Genomic DNA, 23822 nt, shown 5'->3' with positions numbered 1-23822 from the left:
AAAAATCACCTCAGTACCTCAGTGAAGAGGCTGAGAGACGGGAGGGCAGCGCTCCGAGGAGCAGGGATGGCGCTGGGAGCACTGAGAGCAGTGACATTTAGAGGCAGGGTGGGGGTAAACCTCGAGAGGAGGCAGCTGGGCACGGATGAGATGCCAGCAAAATCCTGTCGCCACATTTTTTTTTCAGTGCCTCTCGCAGACCCAGGTTTTTAATAATCTAAAAAGCAGGCTTCTCCTCCTAATTTTCTTCCCACGAGGTTAAAGAACTTCTTGTCATTTGAGCAGGACAATTAAACAATGAAACATTAGCCAGGGGCTAGGTGTAGGATTACTCTCTGCAGGAACACATCACCGAGCTACAGGGTAATGAAGCCTTGCAACCATCTCAAGATGTTGTCGCAACAGAACGCGTTTTTTGGACTTGATTTTTAACAGAGTTTAATTCCCGGAGCTTCAAAATACAATGAGATGCATTTCGAAATGCCTGCTGATTGCTTGTGGGTTTCCGAGCGTGATTAAAAATGGGGAATGTGCCTGACTGCTGCAGAGAGGCCTCGGAGATGATGCCTTGAAACCACGAGGATGCCTGGCTGTTTTAAAAAGACTTTATGTGCCTTGGCTTCTCTCATAAGCTTTGTGTCTTCTGTCTTGATTGTTGTTGCAATGGGGACCCCAAAGTGGATGACTGGAAAGATCCTTTGCAAAACAGGAGCTGATTTGGTCAATGCCACAGATCCAGAGCTGGTCAAGTTCATTGGAGAAATTTATTACGGACTCTTCAGGGGTGGCAAAATACGGCAGTGTGGGTTGGGAGGGCGGCGTTCCAAATTCACAAGTAAGTACAATTTTGGTTCAGTCTTTAGTCTAACATACAGTTCATCTTGAAAAGCACTCCACTCTTTCCATTTACAGAACTTAGAGAATGGAAATTATTATTATTAAAATTATGTTCGTGGCTGACTTGTGGTCTCCATGGTTTGGGATCTGAGTGTGAATGTAAAATCCCTGTAATTTCAGGATAGCTTTTTTTCTCACAGTGGTGTTCTATGATCTTGGAACCAAGTTGGAGAAAAAAAATGCCTAGGGCCTGATTGAGGGCTTCCTTCTAGTCTTTCTATGCCAAGTATTGCTCTGCAATCTCATTGTGCTTCTATCCTTGCCTTCTCTGTTGAACACCTTTTTGGTGTACTTCTCCTTTAAGAAGTATAAATCGATTTAGCTTGCCACATTTCTATATTTCTCTAGCTGTTCTAATGCAGTTGTCTGGGTAGCAAAAACTCATAACTTTATTAGCACGATGAAAAAAAAAAAATTACATTCTTTTCTGGTAACTTTGGAGACAAAAAATTGCTTGAGCTCTTGAAGTTGTAGAAACTCTTATCATGTATTCCTTTTAACTTCAAAGATTTTCTTCAGATCTCAAAAGCACTGAGACTTGATCTGGACTCTGGATGATTTCCAGTTTTCACACATGCTGTGCTGTAAAGAAAATAGTTTTTTGCATTGAAGATTTTTAGCTCAGCCTGCAGGTTTCCAGCAACTTCAACCAATATGAGCTGAAGCTACTACAGTCTCACTCCCTCCCTGGCTGTAGCAAAGCTGTCCTGACCCATCCTTTGCAATGGCTCTGGTAGTTGTTGTGGTGAGGTAGTTCAGGAAGTTAAGCTGGCCAAAACATCATCCTATAAAACAAATAAATAAATAAAACAAGGGAAAAAAACCCAAAAAAACAAAAAAACAAGTCAGTTTCCCATAGGAGATGACTTCCAGCCCTTTCACCAGCTTTGTTGCCCTCCTGTGGATGCATTCAAGGACCTTCAGATCCTTCTTAAATTGTGAGGCCCAGAACTGCAGAGGTGTGAAGCTGCACCAGTGCTGAATACAGAGGGACAACCACTGCTACTGGCTGGCTGTCCATCATGGGTTTGATGCCCCCCAGGGTGATGTTTGCCCTCCTGGCTGCCAAAGGGTTCATATTGAGGCTGCTGCCAACCAGGACTCTCCTGTCCCTCCCCTCCTAATTTATACTTGGGGCTGGTGTTACTCTGTCACAGGTGCAGAATCCAGCATTTCAGCTTGTCCCACTAATGACTGCCCACTGCTCCAATCTATCTAGAACCTTCTGCAAGGCATCTTGTCCCTGAAGAGGTTTAACAGCACCTCCCAGTTTGGCATCATCAGCAAACCTGCTAACGGTGCATTCAACTTCTGCATCCAGATAATTGATAAATACATGGGACAGAAGTGGTCCTAGGACTGAGCCCTGAGGAACACCACTGAAGGCTTTGGTGGCCAGGTAGATGTAGCCTCATTGACTACAACTCTTTGAGCCCTGATATTTACCCAGTTAAGAAAGGAAGATTGTTCCTGGCTTCCCATTTCTCATGTATACTTATGACTCCCTTTTACTTCCCTCTTTTATTCTTGTTGGAGTCTCTTCTGTAACTCCCATATATACCAGACTCAACTGGAATCCCAGAATAAGCTACGAAAAAGGCAGAACTGTTGAATTGTGAATTTTTGTGTGGAATTTGCACAGGATGAAGGTTTATACATAATCTACTATAATTCTGTCATGTCGTGATGACCAAATTGTACACCTGAAATTCACTGTGACATCTGCCAGTTACTGCTGCCTACTTTTTATGTGGCTTGTTTGGATTCATTTTCAGTTATGCAGCAAAGGAAGCATTCTATTTATTTCTCTATAATACAATGTACCTTTCTGTTAGTAACTTTTTATTCACTGCAGTTAGTTCATCCAAACATGAGTGTGCAGTGCTATGCTACCTGAAGGGCTCTTCTTCATCAGCTCCTGTTTTAGGGTTCTTCTTAATCAGCTTCCTGCTTTCCTGTCAGTGTCACCTACAATTCCCTCCTCACATTTCTTCTGATTCTGTTACTAATGGGTTGCAGGATAAACTGAATACTCAGTTCCCTGTAGCTGGTCAGTTTGGCCCTCCAACAAAGTAACTCTGGCTGTGTGGACAAGAAGAAAGCTACTGCACTGGAGAGACAGGGGAGCCAGGGGCTGCTGAGGAAGAGCTCATCCCTAGAGCAAACCATGAGCACTTCACCTAAAGCCCCCCCAGCTGAAATACTTCACAAGCATCTGGCAAATGTAACTAAAACACTGGCAGGTAGCCAGAAGAGCATCACAGGGAAATAAATAAACACTAGATGAGAATCCAAGAATGGAATCTGAAAGCAGAAATCAGTGGGATTAGCATGAAATCAGAGTAGATCTCTCTAGGGACAGTATTAGAAAGAGGAAGAGAGTAAGAAGAATAAGATGAGAAAGGAGTGATGCTATTTTAGGCAGCAAGTGGTTGGATGAGGAAAGTAGGACTATAAGACTTGAAAGGGATGAGATTAAGAGTATGGGACAAAAATCAGAAGCTTAAGAAAAGGAGTTTGGGATGAAGAGCAGAGGTAAAAAGGAGACAAAAATGAATGCAGCAGATGACACAGCAGCAGAGATAAATTAACTAGTTAAAACAGGACTTAAACTTGAAGTTCACAGAACCTGTGTAAAGGATTATTATTTCTGGTCTGTCTGACATAGTGACAAATAAGAGTCATGAATGAAAATGTGTGTAACTACTTGACCTGCTTGGCTCTGTAAAAAATTAACCTCAAGTATAATTTAAGTTTCTAGCACCAGCACAGTGTGATGTTTACTGTTATTAAGAGAAAATACACACTGAATTGATTATTTTTTTTCTTGCCAGTTTTCCCACACATGGTGAAAAAGCTGAACACAGGCCTGCACGTGATGATTATCATGTTCCTCTGTGTGGCCATTTGCTTTTCTCTGGTCAGCTTTGGATTCTGCATTCTTAATGCAATAAAAGTTCCTTACCGGGCTATTAAAGGCCCAGCAGGAATATGCCTTTGGAACTTCCTTGCAGGTAAAATCATTTACCAATATTTTCCATTACTCATATTCATGCAAATGTTAAAAGTTCTTTCTCTTGCCTTACTAAGTATCTCCTCGAATTAAATACTTGTGAATAAAATGAAGTTAGCAGTGAATCCTCATCCATCAGTCTCAGCTATTGTCTCATCAGCTGTTTACAGGAGCTGCAAATGCCAGTTTTGAGGCTCCATCTCATGGATAAAATGATTTTATTCCAAGTGCCAGAGTGATGTTTGTCCATACAATGAAACACTAAGCACTCTGAAGGTGTCAAAGCCATGCCTAAGTCTGCCCTTCTTCTGTGCAGTGCTCATTGTTGAATTGAAGAAGCCTTTCTGAAGCACAATCAAAATGCCTTGTCTTGTTTTGACAACAACAGTGAATACTTCTTTCATTTTGTTGCAGGTGGATTTATTGTACTTGCAGTCACCAGCTTCATGGCTGCTGTGAAACTTCATCACCTCACAGAAAGAATTGCCAATTTTCGGGAAAATGTCTTTAAATTTGTTATCTTAGAAGAACGTTTTGAAGACTGTTTTTGGCTTTGTGTGGCAAGTGCCACAGCACATGCAGTAAATTTGCTGCTAATCCCCATAAGTGGGATTAATTTCCCTAAAATTAAGACGAAAACAGAAGAAGCAAATGTTACAGCAGAAGATATCATGTACTAGTAAATCTACACAAAACTACCTTGGTCAAGTGATCTATCATGATAGAAACTGTTTCTTTGCACTACAGCTTTTGATTTGGGTGGACAATTTTGGTATAAATATGAGTAAAGATGTCACTTGTGAAAATCTGCAGTATTTTTTAAGGTCAGTCTATCATACCAGCAATTAACATGTGTAGGAAAGTGGGAAAAATAAATGCTATATATATCACTATTCTTAAAACTGACAAATATCTGCAGTGAATACATGGTGTTGGCAGTTTTTAGAAAATTCACAGTTAGAAAATAAGGTGAAATATGATTTCACCTAAACCAAGTGTCTTTTTTTACAAAAAAAAAATACAAATCTTTGATAACATAAGGTTATTTCAGAACAGAAAGAATGCACATTTGCCAATTACTTTCACAGAATTACCTGGAAAATGCTGAGAGGGCCATATGAGGTATGTTTGATCATGTTATACTGCGTTGAAAAAGAAGACTTTATTGTCTGTGAGGCTAAGGTTAGGGGGAAGCACAGGCTAAGTATGTGTGAAATGTTTTTAAAAGAGAAATTATCAAACCCCACGAAGTAAAGAAGTGGAGAAACAAAAAGCTCATAGGATGCTAGCAGATGATGGAAAAAAAGTATTAGCTGCAAGCTGAGGTTTGATTGCAGCTTCTGAAGTAAAGTAGAGAGAATTTAAGTGATAGTGGTTTTAGATAACCTGGAAACTAATAATAATCTGGCAGATTAAGTCTTCAGAAATCCTGTCAATTCTTGTGTCTATCTGAAATCACATAAAAGTGATGATAAGTCAGTGTTAAAATGGTTAAAAATAGTTAAACATGCACAAAAGTTATTTAATTAGAAAATACCATAATTCTGACAGGCATTCACTAATTCTTGGGTCACCACTAATGGATATTTCCAAGAAAATAACATGCCATTAAGCATCTCATTTTTAGAATTTGCCTGCTATAGTAAGCACATAACCTATTAGCAAGAGAACCTGCACACAACTGAAGAATGTTTTTGAATGAATGAAAGACATTATAATCTAAATATGAGAAATTATGTTGCAGTTGGTTAGTCTTCATCAGACCACTAGGACATGTAACTATTCTTGTGAAAAGCTCTTTGAAAACAATAGCAACTTTTTTGAGAAAAGGAATTCAAAGTGTTTTAAGAACTTGTCAGGTTATAAAAATACCCACATTTTTTTTTTTTTTTCAATTTGAAAAACCTTTTCACAAAACTGGTATTGTAAGGGTCAAGTGTTTTCACGGGTGTCTAAAACCATCTTTTATTTAACCAAAATACTAGTGCAGCACACTCAGTAAAGAAAGTTGCTAGAACAAGTTGATATTGAACATGTTTGATGATTAGGACACTCACTTAGATATTTAAATAAGGACTTATAACTCAGCTTAAGACTATGAGTTTAAGAACTTTGACCCAAATTCTTATTTCTATGCTTTTTTTACTTTGTTTTCATCTGAAGACCAATGAAAACAGATGTTTTATGCTCTAAATTACTATTTCATTTGGTATTCTTAGAGAATCAATGTTGCAGTTGTAAAAGTCTTCAGTTTAGAGAACTGAAGACAACTTCATATACCCTGAAAATACTTCATTTGTACACAGAGAATATACAGAAGCTCCATGCAGGATGCAGAGAAGCTGCATTCTTCAGAACTACACTTCTGTCTACGAGCCTCTCCAAAATAAATGAGGCTAAACACTAATCACCACTTTGATTCCTTAAATAACATTATGGTTTAGTGTTTAAAAATGTAATTTTAGAAGATAAAATGGATGCAGTTTGCCTCAGTCTCTGGGTGTCACTGTCCTAAATAAGCTGCCTTACTCCTCTCCATACCACTTAATGGAAAAAGGGGTTAGATGAGAACTGGAATATACTCAGAGAAGAACAGGCCCAGTTTCCCTTCTTCATTGTGTTTTGCTGACCTAAGAGTGCAAGTTCAGTTGCATGGAAAAGCAAATTGTTACACACACAGTGCCATGAAATGCCAGATTCTCATATTTAACAGTGAATTACTTAGAATCTATGTTTCACTTTTCTGAAAAAAAAAAAACCAAACCACAGGGACAAAACCAAATAAACAAAAAATTGTCCATCACTTGACATGGAACTCAGTGCATGTTCAGTGCCCCTGAACCTGGCTTTTCATAGTGGTGATACCACAAATGCCAGCAAACTCCAAACAGTTCTTTTCCAGACAGTGCTTTTGCTAGAGGCAGGATTCTACATCTGACATTACACTAATTACCCAGTATCCAGGTGTCAATTTTCCTAATAAAATATAACCACAGTCCTCCTCATCGGTCTATCCTTTTTATTATATTTTTTTAGAATTCTTATTACATCATATTTTTTTCCTTTTATATATATTTCTATCTATCTCTGTTTCACTCTAGTACTGTTAATCATAGAATCATAGAATTGGCTGGGTTGGAAGGGACCTCAGAGATCATCAAGTCCAACCCTTGATCCACTCCCGCTGCAGTTCCCAGCCCATGGCACTGAGTGCCACATCCAGGCTCTTTTGAAATATCTCCAGGGATGGAGAATCCACCCCTTCCCTGGGCAGCCCATTCCAATGTCTGATCACCCTCTCTGTAAAGAAATTCTTTCTAATGTCCAACCTAAACCTCCCCTGGCACAACTTCAGCCCGTGCCCTCTTGTCTTGCTGAGAGTTGCCTGGGAAAAGAGGCCAATCCCCAATGCTTTCTTTCAGAACCCAACAAACTCTTCCTAGCCCAGAAATGCTGACATTAGACAAGTAAGCCACCATCCTCCACGGAAAACAATGCCAACTCCTTGGGTTTTGCATTTGCAGTAAAGCTTCGATTATTTTTTCACAAGCCGCTTACATTTTAATCTTCCCCACGCAAATTTAACCCGCCGGATGCCGACCAGGGCTGGCTGTTTTTTTGTTAAAGCCTGTGATAACCCCACAAAGCGCTGTCCCCCCTTCAGCAGGACGTGCTAACACTCACCTATAGCATCTACCATCAGAGGGCAAAACACCCTCACCCCTTCCCCCGGTGACCCCGCACCCGACTTCCCGCACCCGCCCCTTCCCCCTGCGGGCACCGCCCCGCCCGGCTCCCGGTGATGACGCCGCAGCGCGCCGGGGTCAGGGGGTGGCAGGGCGGCTTCCTGCCTGATCCCTGTCTGTCTCCTGCCTATTTCCTGCCTCCTTCCTGCTTGGATCCAGCCTCTTGGCCATGCTGCTGCCCTGGGTGCGGAGGGTGTCTGCGCGCCGCCTGTGCCGGGCTCTCCCTTTGGCCGGCAGCATCTCCCCGCAAGGATCCTCTCCGCGGGGCTACAGCGGGAAGGTGAGGGGCGGCGGGCGGATCTTCCCGCCTGGCGGGGTGAAGCGGAGCAGGAGGAGGGGGGAACAAGGGTGTCCGTTCCTCCTGCTCATGGCTGAGCGTGCCCGGTGCCCGGTTCTGCCCCCCTCAGCCTCACCCCCTCCCCGGCATCTCGCTGTCCTGCCGAGGAGCTGGAGGCGGGAGGGAGGCGGGTCCCGGCGTTCCCCCTGGATGCACCCCGGCTGGAGAGCTGCGCTTGTTGCGGGGGGGAAAGCTCTTTTGTACTTAAAAGTTAGAGATTGAAAGAGTTTTTGTCTCGACCTGTTGAGCAAAATGATGGTGACTTTAGTTATGTTGTATCGCATGTCTTTTTCATGCTTAAAAGTAGCTGTAGAAGTTTATCCTGGTTTCCTAAGTGTTTGTTCAATACATACAACTCTCTCTATATATACGTACTATACACTCTCTACTAATACCTGAGGTTGGAGGGAGGTGGGTGCTGACCTCTTCTCTCAAGTAAATAACGATCGGAGGAGAGGAAATGACCTGAAGTTGCACCAGGGGGGGTTTAGACAAGATATCAAGAAGAATTTTTTTACTAAAAGAGCAGTCAGGCATTGGAAGGGGATGCCCAGGGAGTCACCATCCCTGGAAGTATTTAAAAACTGTGTAGATGAGGCATTTCATGCTCTAGAGGGTATGGTGATACAGATATTGATAAAAGATTATTTTATTGGGGGGGATGCTGACAGCAACTGTGATCTTAGAGGTCTTTTCCAGTTATGACTTATTCTGTGATTCTGTGAAATGAATTTTGTAAAAAGAGACAACATGGAGTCAGGGAGTCATGGTTTGGGTTGAAAGTGACCTTAAAATTCATCTCATTCCAACCCCCTTGTGTCCATAGGGAAGCATCTGCAGCAGTAGCAACACTTTTAACAATGTGCTTATGTTTTGGAAGGGTCTCTAAATGTCATGTTGTTTACATTAATGCACATCATTTTTTTAGGGTCTTGTGCTGGGAATCTACTCAAGTGAAAAGGACGGAGGTGCTGCCCAGTTCACTAGTGCAGGAGATGCTTTTGATAGACTTGTGTCCGGAAAGCTGAGAGAACTTCTGTCCTTGTAAGTGTGTGGTAAACTTCTGAAATGGATTGAAGTACCTACAAACACCAATAAGAACATTCTCTCTGATTATTATTAGTGTTTGTGTCTGTACCACTTCTCAGGCTGGTATCTGCTTCTACCAGGCCAAGCAGTTTGGAGGAGAGCTCCTGTGGGAAAACGCATCCTGTGAGGAAACAGATAAGACACTCCTGGAGAGTGTCCTTTTTGGTGAACCAGCACCAAGCCAAGTGTCTCAGTACAATGTTGAGGAGCACTGTGTGATTGTGGAGTGAAAATAGTACTGTCAGATTAATCACCAATAAGGACTTCTAGTTGAAAGACTTTTTTTTTCTGTGTGTGTCCTAGGTCTGGGCCACCACTGAAGAAAGGCAAAACACGCATATTCCATGGTTTGCATCAGGTATGAACTTTGGATTTTAGTGTGTGGTTTGCTTCTACATCTGATTGTAAGGAGACTTCACTGTGGTTGTATAAATGCTCTGCTGCTCTTCCCCCTCCTCTCACCCCTCAACAAGAGATGTGGTTCTTATCTGAACCTCCTGTTCTGTGCTTCTCACGCTTGCATGGCCTTTTGCACAATCCTGCACTCCCCCCACCCTGCTGCAAAGTGAGGTGCTGTGCTCTGAATAAGTGATTACTGAGTAGGCTGAACCACAACAGGGTTTGGAGCAGACTTCTAATGTGCTTTCTGTGCTCAAGATGAGTGAGCACATAAGTGTGTTCAGGTATTTGCAAAAACCTTCTCTAACACAAGGTAGTCCCACCATAGGCTTTAATGAAAGTCACATACTCTGAAAGCAAGATATGGGACTGTTCTTCAAGCAAGACTTTTGTCTGAGCAGACATAATGTATGGGATTCATCTGCTTAAATTGAGGCTTTTGGCACCATTTGAGAAGTGCTGATAATGTACAAACATGGAGCTGGCAAATGTGGTACAATTTGGTGCTTGGTTGGAGCAGTAGAGACTAGGCAGACATGTAATAGGACACCAAATGTCCCTCTATAAATGAGTCTTACGTTAGGGCTATTTAAATTATTTTAAATTAATCAATTTGTAGTGAGTATTGCCTACCATGTGCAAATTTCTGTGCAGGGTTCCCAGACAGATGACACCAGACTCGGTAGAAAGGCTCTCAGAAACTTCATGGATGTTGAGTCCACTGAAGGTCCCATTATCCCAGTTCTGCATACAGGATGAGTAGCAAATCTGTGCAAGAGAAGACAATAGAATTTGGCCTTATGCCTCTTCTGACTGTGTAAAATAATAATTAAAAAAAATGTTAATATGAATCACTCATCTTCTGGAAAGCTAATTTTAGTTTCATCATCTTGTGTACCAAAACACTGTACTGTAGCAGTTTGAAAGCTGGTTGTTAGGATCTGACAGAGCCTGCCTTAATTTTTCTCATTTTTCTTGAGAGCAGTGGAAGATCTATTCATGTATATGACCTTATACAAATTTTACTTCATTCTTAAAATGCTGCTTTAATCTTTGCTATTTCTTCCTGTTTGCCTTCCACTCACAGCTTATAAGGCAAGCATTTAGTCTGCAGGGCTAGACTGCTTTCCTGGAGCTGTGTACCTCTGTGCAGCTTTGGTTTATTACCTGACAAAGATGCCAGCATGGCTCCTGAGTGCAGCTGATAGGTTCAGCCTTTAAAATTATTTTGTTTCCTTGAACCAAGTACTGTGCAAAAGAAGGATACAAGTCTCCAGCTCAGCCCTGGCTTTTTTTGTTGCAATTGGAAATCTAAAACAGCTTTCAAAGAACTTTTTTACTTGCCCTGAGAAGTATAGAGTTTGTTTGTTGGGTATAAAGCTCTGTCTGCTGCAGTACATGTTGTTAACTGTGAACTGGACAACAGAACAACTGATTGCATGCCTGGGGCAAATGATTCTGCAAGACCCTGGTACTCTACAGGCACTCTTAGCTCACAAATGTGCATATCATAGAGACAATTCTGGATGTATTTTAATGCTGTGCTTGGTTTGACTGGGAAGGTAAATCCTTCTGTATGTTGGCTTCATCTAGGACTTTCCAAGTGTCATTGTAGTTGGCTTGGGTAAGAAGAATGCTGGAGTAAATGACCAAGAAAACTGGAATGAAGGCAAAGAAAATATTCGTGCAGCTGTTGCAGGTTAACTATTTTTAAATTTTTTTAAGTGTTTTGTCTATAAAACTACTGCAGTGGTACAGCATGTTCCACTTTTGAAGAGTTGAGTCTTTAGATGAAATGCAGAACCTACTGCATGGTTTGGTGCTCACTGATACTCATCAAGTTGTTCCATAGCAAGGAAGGAGTTACAGAGCACGTAAATCAATCTACAAATAGATAACTCCAGTCATTTATACCAAATAACTTTCCTAAAAAGTGTGATATTGAAAAGGCACTTGCAAAATTACTATTTTCAAGCCAGACAGCATCACTAATTCACTTTATGGTCACATTGTACTTAACTATGCACATATGTGTATGTTTGTCACTTAATTTTAAACCGAGATATTTGTTAAAAACTGGTATCTTTCACACTGGTGTGATTCAGTATGTTACCTATTGCAGGCAGAGGAGGCCTCTCTATCCTAAGGATAACTGTTGCACCTAAGTGTGTAAAGCAAGAATAAAAAGAGTTCTCACTGCAGACTGTCTGAGGTAATCTGAGACTGGAAGTCAGTCCTGCACGTGTGACAGCTCTGTCTTCAGAGTGTTAGCCTGTGTTGTCTCACTAGTTGCCAAAATCTCATTAAATTACTTGGGTACCAAATAGAACTTATGAAATACTTTTTTTGTTGTTGTTGTATGAACTCATTTGAAAGAAAAGAGCAGTTATATACTAGCAAAAAACTAAGCAAGCTTCTGTTATCTGTAAATAGTTGTAATCGATAGCATAGCAGCATGAGAGAGCTTTTCTTTGATACAGAGTGAGCTTAAAGGAATCAGAACAACTGTGGACTTGACTTTTTATTCCTGTGAAATATCTTAATCATTACAATTAATTGACTGGTATTTTCAGTCAAAATTTTTTAGTGTATGATAATTACCATTTTGAAGTATTGGTTCTTTTTAATTAATTTACCTCTAAACTTAGTTATCTCAAGTTTACATTTTTTTTTTCCCTTGAAATGTTATGTTGATCACCTCTGATGCCCATTTTGCTGTTCTGTGCAACACTCAGCCTACTCATTCTGTACTGTTTTTTTCAGTTGGTTGCAGACAAATCCAAGATCTGGAGATGCCTTGTGTTGAAGTTGACCCCTGTGGAGATGCTCAAGCAGCTGCAGAAGGTGCTGTCCTTGGGTTGCATGAATATAATGAGCTCAAGCAAAAAAAGAAACCTGGAGTTACTCCTCAGCTTCATGGAAGGTGATGGCAAAGGGAAAGCTGACCTATTTATTTATCTGTTTGTTTATTTATAAAACTGTGTGCATGCTCGTGTATGAGAAAACCTTAAAAGTGAGAGAACAGAGGTAGCAGTAGTATCCCCCTTAGCTTCTACTCCTTTGAATTTCTGGAATTATTTTACATCTCAAGTGTATTTATAGTGCCATGCTCTGAGGTTAGGGATAGATATAAATGCTGCTTCATAGAAAAGAGGGCTTGGGATGAAAATAAAAGGAAAAAAAATGACTTGGAGGTTAATTGTGGTGTTGATACTGCATGTTAAAATTGTGGAGCAGAGGTATTTCAAACTCTATTAATGCAGAAATCCTTTTGAGAATCAGGAAATGCTAACTGACAGCAGACCATGCCATGATGGATACATTCCAAATAGTTCATTCATTATATTTTCATTCACACAATATAATGGAAGAAGAGAAGCTTGAGTGCTTCTGGATAAAACATCATTGTTGCTTGAGAGTAGAAAGTAATATCAGAGCTTTTGGTTCCAGAACAAAGTTTTATTAATCCCCTTTTACTCTATCAGAGGTGAATTTGGACTCTTCATTTAGAATATTTTGTCATGCAGAGAAGTATTTCCCACACATATTTTATACAGAAATAAGTCTTTCCTTGCAAGGAAGTTGGTGAAATAAAACCTCTGAAGTGAAGCATGTCTTGCTAAGCTACATGGCAACACTCTTCCCGTTTTGTAACACAGCAGGTACCTTATTATATTTTTATTTATATTAAATAAACATCTCCTGAAAACAGTATATGGTCCTATGAACCCTAACACCACTGGAAGTAATTTTTGTATATAATAATTCAGGTTGGAAAGGACTTCTGGAGGTCATCTAGTCCAGCTCCAGCTTGGATCAGGGATAACATGGAAGTTACATACAACCTTATCAGGTTGATCAAGCCTTTGTCTAGTCCAATTTTGAATATTTCATGAGATGGAAATTCCACAGCCTCACTGGGCCATCTGTTTTAGTGCTTAACTAGGCTCTTGGTGCATTTCTTTTTTCTTTATGCCTTATGGCATTTTCCCATGTCAAATTTTGAGCCTGTTGTCACTTACCCTCTTACTGTGCAGCTCTGAGATGTGTCTGTCTTCATCTTCTCTATAAATTCTGTAATTAAGTTTAGAGGAAAGACTGCAATTAGATTTTTCCTAAACTTTTCTTCTCCAGGTGAAACAAACCCAGTTCTCTCAGCTTCTCCTCATATGCCATGTACCCCAGCTCCCTACCCCTCTTAGGGCTCTCCCTATGGACTTTCTCCAGTTTATCTGTATTTGTTTTGCTTCAGGAACTCAAAAGTGGACCTAGATAGATGCAACCTCACAAATGCCAAGGAGGTAAATAATTACTTCCCTTAGCATGCTGGCTGTGCTGTAATCCAACCCTTGCAGTACAAGGCTGGCCTTTGTCACCACAGGAATGCATTGCTTACTCCTGTTCAAGCTCTCCACCAGGATCCCCTGGTTCTTTTCTGCAGCTTTGCTTTCTGCCTTGTCAGTGTCCAGCCTGAGGGTTGTACAGGGGTGTTCTGTGCCAGATTGAGGAATTGTCACCAACCTTTGTTAAACTTCATGGTGTTACCTTTGGTATATTTCCCCAGCTTGTTGAGGTCCCTGTGAATGGGGATCCTCTCCTCCCTATTCCAACTGCTCCCTGCAATGTGATGGTGTCCATGAACCTCTGAGGGTACATTTAATTGTCCAAGTTGTTGATGAAGGTATCAGCATCGGTATCAACCCTTGAGGAACACCACACATAACTATCTGCCAGCTAGAGTGTTCAACTCTTGTCTGCTCTCTTCTGAGCCCAACAGTTCTTACAGGTTTTTCCACCCATTTTGTAGTCTACCCCTCATTTTCATGTTTTCTCAAGTTGTCTGCAAGGATTCTACATGAAAAGCTTGCTAAAGCCAACATAAATGACATGGACTCTGATCCTCTGTGCCAACCCTCTCAATAAAGTCAAGTTGGTCAGGCATGATTTACCCCAAATATTTAATGACTGTTCCCAGTGACCATCTTGTGCTTCAGGCACCTGGAAATGCTTCTGAGGTGACTTTCTCAATGAAATTTTAGGGGATTAGTCTACAATAAATGGTTTGTAGCTCCCTATATCCTCCTTGCCATTCTTAAAGATAAGGACTTGCTGTTTTCCAGTAGTCAGAGACCACATCAGAGAGACCAGGTTTGCAAGGATACCAGCTGGCTCCCTCAGCACCTTCAGATACACACTGCCTCTTACCAAGGACTTGTGTGTGTCTGCTTCTGTAAGGAAACCTAAGTTTATCTTCCTCTGCTGTACCTTTCTTTCCTCTGTACCTTTCTTTCCCAAAGTGTTAAAAAGCAGAAAGAAATGGGGAATCTGGAAGTAGATCTTAATAATTATTAAGACTGAAGCAAAGCAGGCTTTGAGAACTTCAGTCTTCTTGGCATTTGCAGTGGGACAGCATTCTCCCTGACCTTTTTGCTGAAGATGTGCCCATTGAAGTCCTCTTGTTGCCTTTCACACTTCTTGCCAGTTCCAGTGTCAGCTGAGATCTGGCTTCTTAATTCTATCCTCCCATATCCAGACAATGTTTCTGTATTCCTCCTGGATTCCTTCTCCACTGTGTAGCTCTTCTTAGAGATGGAATCCAGCTTAATGCTGTCATATCTTTTAAAGCAAATAAGCCTTTCAGTTCTGTCTCAGTAAAATGAAAGGTTTTGGAATGATAGTGTTGCAAAGTATCCAGAGAGACATCCCCTAGGCTGCTCTTTGAACGTTTCCTCTGTAGTTCATTAGAGAAATGCCTTGAGTGCTCTGTGAAATGAGATCCAAATTCCACTCTTATCACAGAATCATATTCCAGTAAAATGAAAAACAGAATTGGAGGCTTTCTATGGTAAATAAAAACTTTCAGGGCTGCTATAATTAATGCGATTACAAATTTTGAAGCGATATTAAACCTTGTGCTTAAGGATTTAAGCCAATCTCTGACTAGTAAGGATTAGGACAAGACCAAATATATTAGACAGATAATTCTACATCTGTCTGCTCTAGGATTCTTCTAGCATTCTGTGAAGCATTTGGCACTGACTAGAAGCAGAGACGAGCTACTAGACTAGATTTACCTTGGATATTATCCTAAATTCCTCGTAGTAAGATTACTCTGACATTCCTAAGTGCCCCAAATTAATGACAGTGCATTTTCAAACAGGAGAGAACAGATGGATGCTGACAACATCTTACTTTTGCAAATGTTTATGATCCTGATTATTGTGTGGTGTTGTTTAGTGCTGAAAGTGAGGCCTGGCAAAAGGGTGTTGTCTACGCTGAGGGTCAGAACCTCGCTCGGTACCTCATGGAGGCTCCAGCTAATTATATAACTCCATCCAAATTTGCTGAATATATGGAACAGAAGCTCAAAAGTTTCAGCAATGTGAAGGTCCATATAAGGTAAGTTCCATTTAAATGATTCCTCTGCAGGGTAAGATTATTTCCAGGCTATTCAAATATGCCCTGTGCCACTCTGCCACTTCAAAGACAAAAGCAGGGGAAGCATTTGGCAGAAAGGTAGGAGAGGTGCCCAGACTGAAACTGCTCTCAGAATTACCTGAGCTTCTAGTTATAGAGGAAGCAAGATACTGTGACACAGTGAAATGCTTGACTGTCAATTAGTCATGCAGCCAATTACAGCTTAATTGACATCTGCTGTGAAAGAGGGAGCCTGATGAAGAGTCAGTGAATAGAGGGCAAGTACTAGGTACCTTTTTTCTAATGCCTTTTGTTTTCTTCTCCACTGGGTTTTATAGGTACCTTTGGGGTTTTTTGTTCAGATGTGGTAATTAAACATCCTCTTATTGCTGTTACTGTTTGGGCTTTTTTTTTTTTTTAATTAAAAATGGTGATTTGGAGTTGTAAAAGCCCTTGCAGTTGAATTTGCATAGCTAATGCTTCTTGCCTCAGCATTTCTAGTGACTGCAAATGTTGGAGGCTGTTTTCTTGAAAAGCAGAAGGCTCAGGGAAATAAATTTTGCCTATAGTTAACCATCTTGATACCAGAAAGCTAAAGTGTAACCTTCTGCTTATATTGTTACTCCATATGCCTTCAGAGACTACAGCCTGATGGGTAAGTGAAAGTTTTATGGGTTTGATGCAGAAGTTGTAGAGCAGTTATTGTTTGTTTTGTTTTTTGCAGTAGAGCAGTTATTTGTTTGTTTTAAACAAGGCAAGGCAAAAAGCAAGCAGCAACTTTGAGGTGCTATTTTTCTGTTTCACCAAAAAAAAAAAAGCACTACTGGTTCAATGTAAAGTGATGGTTCCCAAAATAACTAAGTAAAATTAAATTGTGTATAAACCTTGAAGAATTGTGATCTCTTAAATAAAAACTTTAAAATCACCATAGTTTTAGTGTGCAAATACACCCAAAAAATTAATGAAAAAAAAATTTTTTTCTCCTCCAGGCCAGAGTCTTGGATAGCAACACAACAGATGGGAGCATTCCTGAGTGTAGCTAAGGGTTCAGCTGAACCTCCCATCTTCCTGGAGATTCACTATTTAGGTGGTGCTAATACAAATGACTCCCCATTGGTATTTGTAGGAAAAGGAGTCACATTTGACAGGTATGTATGCTAATATTTTCATGACTAAGGGGATAAAAAGCCTTTCTGCTACTTATGTTCAACTGGGAGATGCTTTTTCTTTATTCAGCTTATCTTTCAATGCTGTTGCAGTGACCTTGCCCTACATAGTAGACTGTGCTGCTGCCTTTGGGGAGAAAAGGGGAGAAAAAAATGGTTGGAGAAAGTAAAAATAGACATGCTCTTGTCTTGTAAGGGGAAAATGGAAATTTAGGGGGGGGAACCAAACAATTTCCTACTTTTTGCTGGTTTTTGGCTTGAAAGGAATAATTCACATGTTTGGAATTGCAGTATGTCACTGGATATCTAGATTATGCTTAAGGAAAGAGAAAACAGTTTGTTCTTCGCAGCAGTTCCTTATAGCTGCTTTTCCTATCACATAAGTACTGAAGAACTGAACATTCTATTCCCCTTCCACACACTGATCTTACCAAGTGTGCTATTTTGTTCTGGTTTTGTGCTCTTTGCTATTATGTAGACCACTGAGTTAGTCTGGTGCAGATTACCTGGATTTTTACAGCATCCTAATTACGAGGAAATGATTCAGGCACATACTTTATCTGAAATCAAAACCCACATACCTTGTTCTCAGTTTGCCTGCTAGGATGTTGCAGTAATATTTGGAAACATTTACTGATGCTTGGTGCTAAAATGTACAGATGGACAGAATATTATCAATGCATGCAACTTTTTGGATGATATTTGTTGTGTTTATTCCAGTGGTGGCATTTCACTGAAGCCATCATCAGGCATGGATGCAATGAGAGCAGATATGGGGGGGGCAGCCACTATCTGCTCAGCCATTGTGACAGCAGCAGCTTTAAATCTGCCTCTTAACATAATTGGTAAGTGTGGTTGTGTAATTTGTGTAATAATTTTGTAATTGTCAAAAAGCAATCTCGTAAAATTAAGGTTTTTGGGTTGAGTAGTTTTCTAGTGTCAGCACTTACAAAAATATGGGTGACTTTTGCAGACACTTGTCTAAACTTCTCTTCCATTTTCACTTGCCTATCAAAAATGACTGGCTTTGCTTAAATAAAATATTTCAATGCTGAATTAAGACTTTGAAGGCATGATTTTTAGATCTTAGGTGAGAAGTGATTGTCAGTAAGCTTGTTTTGAACATTTTTTTAGAAGTTCTGATCCTTTGTTACAAGAAGGAATGTGGTTATCTGTAAAAGCAATTAAAAATGACAAGGAGCTAGCTGAGCCACCTGCATGAGTGTTTGCCACAGCTGAACAGGAAGAGGGCTCAGCTTTTTTTTTCTTAGGTGAATATCTCAGCAAAAATCTAAAAAAATTACCAAAAAACCCAGCCTGCTGGTACTGTTTGAAATATGAGCAACACTTATATTTTTCTGCAAAAGTGTTGCACACCTAAAATTAAATGAGCTGATTCAGGAACATTGGGAAGACCGAACCTCTGATGAGAAATAATCCACTCTAGGATAAATAATATGTTTGAGAACCTTGACTTTCAGGGAACTGTTATTTTAGTCACTTTTATGCTTCAACCAGTAGAGGGCAGCGAAACCCACAGCCTCACGTTCCTGTCCTGAAAGTACGCGATGGGAGGAGCCACATCAGTGGAACAAAAGGCTGTGTACATAATCCCTGTGAAAAGTAGTGGTCCACAATTCGCTTATTCCTTGTGCCAGAAGAATGTGGGTTTTTCTAGGAATGCTGGGGAAAACCCATTTCTAGTTGAACTTTTGACAATGACCTTTTTTGCTCATCTCTATTTGCTCTTTTTATGGTCAGAGTTCTATGGTGAGTCCTTGAACATTACTCACTGTTTGCAGTGAGCAGAGAACCAGGAAAATTTGGATTGGAGTATGACTTCAATATGAAACTAGTACTGTTTTCTTAAAGAGGTGATTTGGGGGGTTTTCCTGAGTGTTGTTTCTACATCTTTCCTGAGAAAGAGATTAGTAATGCATCTTTTTTTCTTCTCTCTGAGGCTTGGCACCCCTCTGTGAAAATATGCCCAGTGGTAAGGCAAACAAGCCTGGGGATGTAGTTAGAGCCAAAAATGGAAAAACAATACAGGTACTTGTGTGAAACTTGGATTTTGAATACTTCTGGTGAATTTATTTAACCAAATCACATTAATGCAGTCGCAGTATGTGTTTGTAAAAAACCCTTTAAAAAAATAAGCTGTGAAAGTGTGCTGTGTTAAAAAAATTACAAAGCATGTTATTGATTGGAAATTGCTATAATAGGATTGTTTTAAATATTAGTGTAGATTGAAGAGATTAGACATGTTTTATACATTGCTAGGAAGAGCTAGAAAGTATGGTCATTGACTGAATGTGGTAGAATCTCTTGAGCACAAGAGATTAATAAATGCTTATAAATATAGGTCCTCAGTCAGACTGAATAACATATCAGTTGCTCCCAGAAGACCCTTGAGGACACTTCTGTACTATCTGGAGTAAGATGTAGGATTATTAGCTTGCCCCTGGCATAACCAAGGGCTTCACCCTGCCAAGATGCTCTGTACAATCAGAACTCTTGCATCATAGGGGCTGTTGGTAAAAAGAAGTCTGCCAAACCCATACCCAGATTCTGTATTTCATATTGAATCCAAATTGTTCTGTACTTGTTTTGTGGATTAAATGGTGCTGAAACTTAGTTGTGCTGTAGACCACTGATTTAATGCAGAAGTAGATGGCTTAACCTATATCTGTATTGCTGTGATTCTGCCACCTTTGACTTGCTGAACCTTTCAGCTGAAAGATGGATGTAGCCTCAGCTACAGCTGTGCTGTTATTTTATAAACATATCAGTACTGTAGTTTTTCTTTTTTTTTTTTTTTTTTTTAGTTCATTGTGGGTAAATTTTGATTACCTGAAAGGCCAGAGCAGTGCATTCACAATCTGACAGCTATTTAAGATGATATATTAGAAGTAAGTCTGTGAAAGGGATGTTTTCAGTAGTTAATCAGGTTTTTTTCTAATTTTGCACCTGAAGGTAGATAACACAGATGCAGAAGGAAGACTGCTGTTAGCTGATGCTCTCTGTTATGCTCACAATTTTAATGCAAGAGCTATTGTGAATGCTGCAACACTGACAGGTAAGCAATCTCCCTTCCCTGCTCATTTTGCCAGTCAGCTCTTTGTTACTCTCATTAATTGGGCTGTGGAGCAGTTGTACTATAAAGCTCACCTGAATTTGAAAGCAACTGAGATGATTTTAGTAGGACAACAGCTGGCATAGTTGTTGCTCTGACAAACTGTACAGCTGCACTGTGGTTCCAGGACTGGAGAGGGTGTTGGCATTCAGGGTACACACTCAGCAATCCAGATGAAGTTGGGCCAGCCCAGCTGAGCTGGAGCTAAGAAGATCAAGAAAACCTAGCTAGACTTTGTTTTTTTTAATGCAGTTTCCCAGTGCTTCCATTTCAGAATCAAGCCCTCCCAGCTCCCAGAGCTGTGTGGGCATGGTGTGGAAAAATCCTACCACTTGCCATTCTGGAGCCAAAATATCTGCTTTGTGAGCAGCTTCCAGAGTGCCTGAGCCAGCACCAGTTCTTCCATTCAGTCAGCTAGCTCAGGTCTCCACAGGTCTAGATAGTAGAACAGGAGAGTCATTATCATCTTCCCAAGAATTCATTTGACTGAAGTATCTCTTGGGTGCAGTTTGCATATTTTCAGGCAGAATAAAATGGGCTTTAGTGGTTTCTATCCCTGTGAGTGAGGTTGTAATTTTAAATTTACAACCAGCATCATGTATGCATCTCATGAGCTGCAGCAACTGCTGTCATGGGTGACTGCTGTAGCTGAAGCAAGCAAAGAGGAAGAGTAGTTGAGACAGGAGTCCACTGTGTTGCTTTATCCTTTAAGCAAAGAATTCTCTTTATAATGGTCTCTGGAGGTCCCTTCCAGCCCCTAACATTCTGTGTTCTCTACTAGTGCTTTAACATGTGTTTCATCAATTTTACCAGTTCAGATGCTGTGGCAAATTTCAGTAGACAGGAATGAAGCTGATTTTTAAGATCATTGGCTTGTATAAAAGTATTCCCAGATAAAGGGCATGATAGAAGGAGTTTAGTCCCACTACAGATTATTCTGTGGTTGGGATCCTTGGGCACCAAGCAGGAAGGAGGAGAGCTCCTGTAGAAATTTCTGTGATGTAACATTTTGTTAAACTACTTTTTTCCTAATTTTTTTTAAATCCCATTTTGATTTGAGTGTTGGCATTAGAGAAGCAGTTCTATGGCACTGAATAAATAAGTATGTAATCCCTCTGCTTTAGGCATGATTTAATACTTTGATGAGGATTATTTTCACTTAAAGTAAATTCACATATGCTGTACCAAAATCAATGCAAGTGAAGTAAAGGGAAATATCAGCTTGAAAATTGTGGGAGTCTATAAACTGGAAAAAGTCCACTCAATTTTTTTTTTTTTTTTTAGAAGACACTGTCATTGCTGAATATGTCATATAGGACATCATTGACTAAGAAACATCAAGCTGAAAGCATAAAATTTAGTTTCATTATACAGAATATATTTTTTAGGAATTCTTGTCCTATTATATGAATGTTTTAACAATATTTAAATTTTTAAAACAACTGTATTCAAGTCTTTAGTTATTGCAGACTTTGGGAACTACTGATAATGGGAATTAAAAATGACAAGTTCTGTGAGGAGTCAAGATGCAGAGGAGTAGCTCAGCTCCACCTTTGCCTTTGTTGTATAATGTTGAAAGTGTTTTCTGTAGGTGCCATGGATGTTGCATTGGGGTCTGCTGCAACTGGAGTGTTCACAAACTCATCTTGGCTTTGGAATCACCTTTATGAAGTAGGACATCTGCATTAATTATTAAATCATAATAATTCAATAATAGCTGCTGTTGAAAAGTGCCTTACTCAAAGTCTTTATGCAAACCTAAATGGTATGTTATTACATCTCAGTATCCTAAAATGGTGTTAGTACTGTATTTAATTGAAAATAATTAGTTTTGACTATTAATTACTGTCCCTTTAGTGAAGTTCAATATCATACAGCAAACAGCATCCACATCATCTCAGGGATCTGCATCTTCTGATAATTTACTGCATATGCATAAGCTCTGGACTACTACTGACAATAATTAGTTCATGTTAAAAAGATAATTGATCTTGCTTAACTACACTGGGGCAGACATTCAGAGAGTTCTAATGACTTTCTGAAGCATGATGGCTCAAGGAAGTCTTTGAAGGGAAGGAAAATGAAAACTGAAGAAGAAATCCAGTCTTTAGATTTTGCTTTTAGACTAACACAAATGTACCTAACAACAGGATTCAGTGTTTTGATTTGCAGTGCATTTCCAAATACCAAATACTCTATCAGGCTGAAGATTTTTACACTGGTCAAAGCTAAACAAAAATAACCATGTGTGATCCAGGGGCTTGTAAATGCAGTTATAAAAAAATAAGGAACAGAAAAAATAGAGAAAAATTTGCAAAAACTTTCACTGCTTCTTTTTCAGGCCAGCATTTTGACAGGAGACAGAGTTTGGAGAATGCCTCTTTTTGAGCATTACACAAAACAAGTAACAGACTGTCCTCTTGCAGATCTGAGTAACATTGGAAAGTACAGCAGGTGAGATGTACCAATATCCTTCATTTGCCCCCTTCTTTCAGTGTATATTTGTTTAATGCTTGTGCTGTTGGTGTTGCTTTAGAAACAGTACAACTTTTCTGCTTCCCACAGAGCTGGAGGAGCATGCACAGCTGCTGCATTCCTGAAGGAATTTGTGACTGCCTCTCACTGGGCTCATTTAGATATAGCTGGTGTGATGTCAAATAAGGATGAGGTCCCCTACCTTCGAAAAGGCATGGCAGGGAGACCTACAAGAACACTGGTAGAGTTTGCAGCTCGATTAAGTCAAGACAGTCACAATACCAAATAAAATACTTACTCTAAAATCATCCATCCTGCCTTAAGAAAAAAAAAAATCTTACGCTTGGGACATTCGTTTATGAATAATACTTATTTTCACTATGTCAATAAACTACAAAGGCTTTTTATAAACCATTACATGGGTAACTTTGGGATTTGTCATCCCATGTCTTGCAGTTTTAAAGAAAAAAAAAAATCTTCTCTTCGAACTATTGAGATCAATTCAGTACCTAAACGTGATGATGGAAAACACATGAACTCGTCTTTTTATATGTAAATTATTGCAAACAATAAATCTCTTGTTTGTGTGGGTGTTTTGATTGAGAGAGAATTAACAGCAGAGGGGGGTCATAGCTGTGCTTCAGTTTTGGGTGAATCAGAGGTGATGCATAAGGTAACTGCAAAGTTGCTTATTAAAATGCCATTCTGATATTTTACCTTGTTAAAAACTAGAACTGCTGGTGGTGTGCTTTGAGGTAAGAAATGATGCCCTGTCAGACTTCTTAGCCTGTTACATTTAGTGTGATTAGCATGGCTTTGGCACTACATTATGTAGGGAGCCTTGAACAGTGTATTTTTTAACTGGCTTACAAAAACTCATGAATACAAGTTGGTGTTTGGTGGGGTTTTTGAGGGAAGTGGTTTCTGTCACCCCCCTGCTTCTCCTGGGCTGGTGTGAGGAAGTTCCCTCTCCAAGCCCGGACAAGATTCCCAGACTCAGTTCAAACTTCAACCAGATGTAACACAGCGTGGGGCGAGGTTTTCTTAAGACTTTTGAGGGTCCGGGCCCAGAGGGATGGGGGTTTTTTTGTGTTAAAAAGTGTGTAACAAGTGCTTACCGAGGGGGGGGTGTCTGGGAGGGCCCGGCCTG

General features: G+C 40.0%; 2 protein-coding genes and 1 long non-coding RNA gene across 3 annotated transcripts; 2 read left to right on the top strand and 1 right to left on the bottom strand.

Moving 5' to 3' along the window:
* Window positions 1-411: 411 nt before the first annotated feature.
* On the bottom strand, window positions 412-10249 carry LOC139796147 (uncharacterized). The gene is made up of 2 exons (XR_011725847.1): window positions 10115-10249; window positions 412-1479 (listed from the first exon to the last, which is right to left on the bottom strand). It is a non-coding gene; the product is annotated as an uncharacterized lncRNA (long non-coding RNA).
* On the top strand, window positions 583-4668 carry CLRN2 (clarin 2). The gene is made up of 3 exons (XM_071743880.1): window positions 583-835; window positions 3732-3911; window positions 4325-4668. Exons 1-3 carry the CDS (start codon window positions 583-585, stop codon window positions 4588-4590), a joined length of 699 nt encoding a protein of 232 aa, XP_071599981.1. The 3' UTR covers window positions 4591-4668.
* Window positions 7719-23267, top strand: LAP3 (leucine aminopeptidase 3). Its single transcript, XM_071743878.1, has 13 exons — window positions 7719-7936; window positions 8922-9037; window positions 9386-9440; window positions 11075-11180; window positions 12245-12404; window positions 15719-15880; window positions 16888-17046; window positions 17785-17909; window positions 19025-19113; window positions 20038-20140; window positions 21789-21868; window positions 22539-22651; window positions 22763-23267. Exons 1-13 carry the CDS (start codon window positions 7826-7828, stop codon window positions 22959-22961), a joined length of 1578 nt encoding a protein of 525 aa, XP_071599979.1. The 5' UTR covers window positions 7719-7825; the 3' UTR covers window positions 22962-23267.
* Window positions 23268-23822: the final 555 nt, after the last annotated feature.

The sequence above is a fragment of the Heliangelus exortis genome, chromosome 4, assembly GCF_036169615.1.
Source record: "Heliangelus exortis chromosome 4, bHelExo1.hap1, whole genome shotgun sequence".
In the NCBI taxonomy this organism is placed as follows: Eukaryota; Metazoa; Chordata; class Aves; order Apodiformes; family Trochilidae; genus Heliangelus; species Heliangelus exortis.
The sequence above is the reverse complement of the archived record's forward strand: the minus strand, read 5'-3'. Positions and strand labels throughout refer to the sequence as shown.